Raw genomic sequence first — 7,695 nt, 5'->3', positions numbered from 1 at the left:
TTCCCTGCATCATCCTGCAGCTCTGCAAGACCAGTGGAACAGGTCCCGTTGACAGCTGCAAAGGTGATGCAGAGCAGCTAGTATTGTGGAAGACATGTTCAGATAACTCGCTTCTGTTTTGGTGTCCGCACTAAGGGAAATAAGGGCTCAGAGAAGAGGCAGGAAGGATTCAGGCATGAAGAGCTCTTCACCTGAGAAGGACTCAGTAGATTCGCACTGTTTAGAGACAGTAAGAGAATGGAGAAATAGAATACTCAGAAAAACAAATCTGATGGGAAAAGGCAACCTAGGTGCCTCTTCTTACTTCTCTGTGGTCACGCAAAGTTGATTCAGTGAAACTGAAAGTTTGAAAACACAACTGTAAGATGTGCTGTGTACCACATCATAGCCTGGAAATTTGTTGTCACATGCCGTCATTTTCTTAGCCAATGTTCCAGAAGAATCCAAAATAGAGGTAAATAATTGAATAATGAGAAGCAAGCAACTGTATCTAATACCTTTAGTTGTTTTACTTATTAAGCTGTGTAATGATTCATGACGAAACGTAACTTCCTTGCAGTAGGAAATGATTTTTTTTAGCAGCTTAAGCAGCCTACATGAAGGGAAAAAAGTACGTCTGCAAAGCTGTTTGGGAAGCTGTTCCCATTTGGGTGGGAGCCTGAAAACTCCCGTTAACTCTCACTTTTAATGTCTGGCTTCTCAGTGTATGGAACATTGGTAAAATGGAAAAACTTAACATGTCTTCCAGAACAAATCTGAAAAACATTTGGCAGTTGGGCGTCCCTCTCCACACATCAGCATGCACATGAGAAGCTGTGCAGAGAGGGAGGTGGCTAGCACATGAGCTTGAGTCATGGTAGATAAGTGTTTCTATAGCATCCACCTTTGAGGGAAGGGGAGGACGGAGGTTCTCTAGGGACAGTAGAGTGGTGTCTGCTGTGTCTAGAAGAATCTCAGTTTTGCCCATGTCTTGTTGGTCTTTGTAAGTCAAAATGTTAGTACAGAGCTGGAATATGCAACACTTCTGTTAATGGATGGGCTGACAATGGACAAGCCTGTATTTCAGTTGACTTATTTTTTTTTTTTAGAATTTGATTTTGTTATTGTTATTGACAGCAAATAATTTTAATAGAAACTTTCACACTTGCAGGTCAGATGGTTTATCTACCGTTTAATGCTGAGTGGATATTAAGTCTAGGTGATAACAGCCACAAGATTTAAGATGGTCTTACGCAGAAAAATGCAGCCTGGAGTATGTGATGCAACATCCGAAGTTGTGTATTTCAACTTCTTTGATCTGCAGGCTGTCTTAAAATTTCCCTACTGAAAATTTTCCTACCTCCCTACTGGAAGCATAGACCCCTGTGTCAGTGTAATTAAGCGAACGGGCTGCAGGCTTGCTTTCCTCAGTAACCTATGATAGATGCCTTAGAAATAGGCCATGATCCTGCACGATGCAGCAGATGAGAGGTTTAGGACTCTGGCCTGACAGAATCAGTGAGCTGTGAGCAACGGTAATAAGAATGATGGGACAGGCTTGTTAGCAAGAGGGTGCGTGGGTGCTTAAACACCACAGTGTTTAAGGAGGTACCCGTTTTGTTTGATGATGTGCAATTTGTGAGATACAAAATTGGAGGAAAACCTAAGAGGAGGAAGGTGGTGGGCAGATCTCATCTTACTCAACAGGATTCCTGTTGCTGTCTTATGCCAGCAATTTTATATGAAAAAATCTAGCCTGAAAGCATGTTGATGGAGAATATTTGGCCTGGAAAAGGTTAACACAACTTCAGACTGTGTTCAAAAGGGTTAAGGTACTGTCTGAAACAGCAATGGCTTTCTATGTGCATTGGATATTGAGATTATTTTAGGCTGCCGTATTATCCTAAAGCTGTTGGGGAAACTGGAGAGAACTCTGAGAACAGCTTAAAGCATGAGCATGTGTTGAGTAATCACCTCAGGAAAAAGCTGTGAGAGCAGTATGTGCAAACTGACAGCTCTACTGGAAGAAAATGCATCATTACAAACAGCAGAATAGTGTACACGCTAATAAAGGAGACAACGATGGATTATAGTTGTTAGGATCAAGTAGCGAGAGGAAGTTGAGAAATCTAAGGTTAATGACAGGAAACACTTTCTAGTCTTGAGGTCTCTTTGGGCTTCGAAAGTGTCTTACAAAGAAAATGATGGTAGTTGTGCTAATTAGGATATTCAGAAATGAAGCTGATTAATAAATGGAGAAACCTGTGTCACGGTAAAAGTGGATTAAATACTCAAAGATATCTTGGCCTGTTCACAGTGAAAGTAAAAACTGTCTGTCTGTTTTGAAGATGATATCCATACCTCTCTGACTGTCCCAGTACAGGGTTTTGGTTCCAAATTTCTCTTAAAGCAGCAAATTTCACAGGGTGACCAATGACGGAGAATTTTTTTTTCTCCTCTGAATCTTGGGAAAAATCAATAAAGTCGTGAAAGGAGGTAACGTGAAATTGCTGTCAAAGTGAATTGCACCGGGACTTGCTTGTCTTCTGCTTTGTGCTAAAAGTCCCAAGTTTATCAGGGTACAAACATGGGCTCTTTTAAAGCTTTGCAGTAACTTTGGAATTCAGATATTTACCGAATGCACTCTAGCACGGGGGAAAAAGAAATCACCCCCAGCAGCCGTTTCTTTCCTTACCACTTGCTGTTTGTGATCAGTTATTTGTGTTGAGACAAATAAAGGTGCATTCTGAGATTTCTATGAATTTGTACTATATAATGAATAAAAAGAATGGTGCGTGTTTCACAGTACTTGCATAGTTCTAACAATTTTAGTATCTTAATTTTCTTTAGGTGATGTCTTGACTAATACAGAAAATTCTTGCATACAGTGAGAATAATTTTAATTTTTAGTGCAGTTCCTCAAAGGACCTATTTGTTGCTTACTCTGAGTCCTTGAAATGGTGATGCAGTGTGCTGAAATCTTAACATGAAAGTCAGTTAAACTAACCTTAAATCACATTACTGTTGAGGAAAGGAATAAGGTTCACATTTTTCAACCTTTAGTGAGTCTGTACCATCCCACTAGGAGTGTCTCTTAGAGTTAGTTCCTGGATGGAAGACATTCATGGTTCATTTTGTCCTACCTTTTGTCCAACCCTCATCCCAGGTGATGAGGGTTATGTGCTTCTGTTCTTCAGTCCAGCCTGCACCGCATCTTAGCTACAGGGTATGCTTTTTCTGTCTTCACTGATGTCTGTATCTGACAGACCTTTCCAATTTTTTTGATGTGATTTCAGCTTCCAAACAATTTGCTGAAGAAGTCTTGAAAGCACACAATGACTACAGGAAGAAACACGGAGTCCCCCCACTAAAACTCTGCAAGAAGTTAAACAGAGGAGCCCAACAGTGAGTTCCATCCTTTCTTTTCTCTAATGAGATTTGTGACACTTTTATCTGTTAGGTTTGACTGTGCATACTGCAAAAATATTTGCCTTTTGATGTGCTGATATTCAATGAAGACTTACCGGGTGGAAAGTGAGGGACTTGACTCCTTCTGTCTCCCTACCCAACTCTTTTCATCCCTTCTTTCTCCACCACATAGCACCAGCTGGTCAAGTGGGCACTTCTGTGGTCACAACTGTATAAATCTTTCTTGCACCCTTTTCCAGATGCAGGCTGCATCTGTCTACACTGGTATGTCTCCTCTGCAGAGGATAGTTGCCTAAAACATGCTTCACCACCACCTCTGTCAGATGATGGATTTTCATCTGCAGGAGAATATCCACTGCTGCTGAAACAGTGAGAAAATAACTTTTTCATGGTAAGAAGTGATGACTGGTCAAAGATCAATGGAATCAGAAGGAAGTAATTTCAGATTCTGTCTCCCTGCCCCAAAAGTAAAATCGGTATATGTTGTTCTCCAGTTTGTCAGGGGGGACACATCTTGCCTCTTCTCCAGTGCTGAAGACTGCACAACTTCTTGTCAGTCTAACGTAGAGTGGATCCACCTTCCTGCTGTCTGACTTAAGTCTTCCTTACAGAAATTTGAGTCCATCACTGCTTGTCCTCTTTGCTGTAGACATGACAAGCAGATTATTTCCTTTCGCTTTACAGCAACCTTTTTCAAAGTACGTTTAAAAGTCTTCAGTTTCTTCAGGCTGATCTTCACAGTACAAAGGAGATACCTGAAGGAGTAAATGCTGATTAAACTATTCAGAAAACAAATGTCTTTCCACAATAGCGAACTAGTGGTCAGTTGGATCCCTGCAGACATGAGATCTCATCTCCCATTAGGCTTTCTACCATAACCATGCAGACTTCTCCACGCTGGCTGGCTGGGAGCCAGAGAGGCCGTAGCCTTTCCAGAACCTGAGTTACAGTCCCAGCATGGCGCTGGCCCATCACACATACGCACCAGCTCCGGCACTCCTAGACACACCAGAGATGTCTGCCAGGTGTTGCGCTGTAAAATGCACCATGTACGTTGCATGTGGACAGGCCCTCTAGCAGCAGGGAAAATCTGATTCTGTCTTTATTCTTTAATTTTTCTTTTTTTTTCTTGTGACACCATGGTAACTAGATACAGTATTTCTAAGAGATGGAATGCCAGTGACTCATCCACATACCTTTGTAATCTGCTGGGGTTTTCCTTCTGTTCTTCAAATGGTTGGCTTGTTTCTGTTTTACACGATGCCTCACAACGAGGAGAAATTTCATTGACTTTTCGATAACACTTGTTGTGTCTCCAGAGTGCTACAGTTGGTTTGAACAAGTCAGCTTGTACAAATAGTTCAGATTGTTCTGTCAAATATGCATCGCTCCACATTTATCTCTAAGTGTGCTATTGCCCTTGCTGGGTATTTTTAGATCCTTCTGGAATTCCTCACAGTCCTCTCTGCTCTCAGTTGACTTTACTCACTGTGATGAATAACAATAGGAAACCTTTGTTTGGTTGTGATCTGTAACTTGTAAAAATGACAAGTTGTAAGAATGACACATGTTCAGAGACTGGTGAAACTGATTGATAGCAAGAACCAGAAATGGTTTGATCTGAATAAAAGACTTTAAATATAAGAAATCTCATATTTGTCAGGACAGATTTTTGCATAATCTTAAATTCAAAGAAAAAAATCATCTTTTCTTTAAGTATATCTGACATCTTTGTTAGTATGTATTCGGTGTATCTCTGGGTACTTTTCTGTGCTTCTCTATCTGTGTTGAAAATTTGTCTGTTTCCTACTATATTCGGTTCCAGTAATTGTGACAGGCTAGATGAACTGACTGCTGGATCCCTGCTTTGGTGTAGAGATGAGTCACCCTTAGCAGGTGTCTGTTTATCTCTGACTGTAATGAAGCAGAGGGTGATGATCTCAGATGCAAATCTCATGCTTTCAGCTGCCTGACTTAGAGTCAATTAATCACCCTTTGTCTCAAATCCTTGGCAGCTTTGTGCGCAGTGTGTTCTTTGTTCCAGTCGTGCCTCCTGCTTGGGATGTGGGAATCCCTGAAGAGAAAAATTACTGTAGTGATAGAAGGCATGAAGGAGCATCTAGAGATCCTCAAGCTCAGGATCTAGCAGACTGACAACTGACAAGTTTTCATTTTTTCTAAATTAATGGAGGTAGCTAAATACTTTTCGTTGTTGTTGTTTTGGTGGAAGGATTAGTACACAAGGAAACGAGAACCTAATGCCTGAACTACTAGCCTGGGCCAAAATGTTCAGCTGGACAAATTTCCTGTCTCTGGCAGATACCAGTAATTCATGGTTAGGGAAGGAGTAGCAGGGCAAAACAAATGTGGTGATCCCTCCCCCATTATTTTCTCTCAGAAATTACAGATTTCTCCTGGAAATTATGTTTTTCCTAAGCAGTAGGTTGTATCCTCATTTTTTTGTTACTCTTGTTTAATAGAATCATAGAATTGTTGAGGTTGGTTGGACTCAATGACCTTCAAGGTCTTTTCCAGTAACTCCTGAAGATTACACACACAAACACACTGTAAATTCGTCTAGCTCTTTTTCAAACCCACATGTGCCTTGGTGTCTGCATTGTCCTGTGGCAATGACTTCTGCTGCACAGTGTGGAAAAAGTGCTTTGTCTTACTTGACTTTTAAATCTATGACCAGAAGATTTTGTGTGTTGCCTCCTATTTCTCCTGCCATAAGAAATACCAAATAGGCTTTCCAATTTCACTGTCTCTGAACTGAAGCCCTTCCAATGTTGAATAAAGAGAATAATTGTTTTACACATGATGTTCTTCTTAACCCTATTGTCATAAGACAATAGAATACGTCCCATGCTCTTATACACGTTAACTTCTATAGAAACAGTGCTGCTCATCCCTGTGTTGGTATACACAGTTGTTGCATCAGATTCTCTGTGTGGTCCCCTTCTCCTCCGTACTGTTGCATGACACACTGCTCTTGTTTTGCATTTGACTTTTTTTCATTTGCAAATGTAGGGTTTTTTACACTTGCTTTGACTGAATCCCCACTTCAGGCTTTTTTCCATCTCTTCGAGAACATTTAAGTTACCCCCGTGAGCGGCCTAGAAATGTCGGGAGGTGACCCCGGTAGCAACTGCTGCAGGTACTTCCCTTTCACCCAGCAGCTGCAGCCAAGGATGGCCGGTGGATTTCCAGCTGCTGGGCAGAACATGGTGGGGTTAGATCTGCCTTTCGATTTCTTCTAGGCCCTTCCCAGCAGTGACACAGGTGCTCATGAAAGACAATGAAAATGGCCTCTAGGCCTTCCCTTTGCCTAACTCCTAAGCATCCCTGGCTCCAGTAGCTGAGTAACTTGGCTTAAACCATCATCTTCCAGTAAAATTCCTTGCTTGCCTCTCCTCCGCTTCCTCCTGCTCTTCCTCCTCTCTGCTCACTGTGGCGGTGGTCTGTGACTCAATGTGTGGATTCCTTTGCTAGGTATGCAGAAGAATTGGCTACCACAAGGGTCCTCAAACACAGCTCCGAGTCTGCTAATGGAAAATGTGGAGAAAACCTAGCATGGGCATCCTATGACCAACCAGGTAAGCTTTCTTCTCTTGTTGTCTCACAGACCCTGGATAAATGGCTTGTCTCATGTACTTTGGGCTCAGAGCGTCTGGTTGCAAGAGTACCGGCGTTTCTTCTGCTTCGAAAATGCATCCACCACAGCCCAGCCCAGGCTCCATGGGGACAGGATGGTGGTGTGCAGTCACCTACTTGTACTGAGAGCAAGAAGCACATGTAGGCACAGAGAGGGCAAGGGACTGTGGAAGTGAGCTATGTCCCTTTGGAGGTAGGACTTGGCAGCTAGGCTGCTCCATGTGTCTCAGCTGTGGAGTTGTCTTGAGTGCTACTTGTACGTCTATGGGAGGAGAGAGGGAAGCCGTCAATGCCCAGTACTTCACCTTTATCCTTAGTTTGTCCCAGCCAAAGAGAGGGCTGACCACACGCCAGCTGTGGTGAGGAAGGTGGAAAAATGGCCATTGCATGCTACACAGCAGCTCCTGACTGGGGGGCACAAAAAGTGTGAGGGGCCACACACCAAAGTGACAGAGGCTAATGTGTTAGACGTCTCTTCTGCTCTGTCAGCAAACAGGCTTTCAGCCCTTTTCCATGCCTTCATTTTTGAAGACAAAAATGCTCCATATATTTTCTGATCACAAATGTAACACGTAACTGTCAGCCTTCAGTTTGGATGCCTGAGGAGCTGAATTTTGGCCAGGGTGACAGCCT

At 42.4% G+C, this 7,695-nt stretch overlaps 1 protein-coding gene across 1 annotated transcript in view; it reads left to right on the top strand.

Moving 5' to 3' along the window:
- Nucleotides 1-7,090, top strand: part of LOC104624057 (golgi-associated plant pathogenesis-related protein 1-like) — a gene marked incomplete at its 3' end in the record, with an annotated part of 23,426 nt that extends 16,336 nt beyond the window's left edge. The window contains exons 2-3 of the mRNA XM_010291320.1: nucleotides 3,276-3,384; nucleotides 6,901-7,090. Coding sequence (XP_010289622.1) covers nucleotides 3,276-3,384; nucleotides 6,901-7,090 — 299 coding nt within the window. The remainder of the gene's footprint in view (nucleotides 1-3,275; nucleotides 3,385-6,900) is intronic.
- Nucleotides 7,091-7,695: the final 605 nt, after the last annotated feature.

This window comes from Phaethon lepturus, unplaced genomic scaffold, assembly GCF_000687285.1.
Source record: "Phaethon lepturus isolate BGI_N335 unplaced genomic scaffold, ASM68728v1 scaffold18187, whole genome shotgun sequence".
NCBI lineage: Eukaryota > Metazoa > Chordata > Aves > Phaethontiformes > Phaethontidae > Phaethon > Phaethon lepturus.
This window is presented reverse-complemented; position numbering and strand designations above follow the sequence as displayed.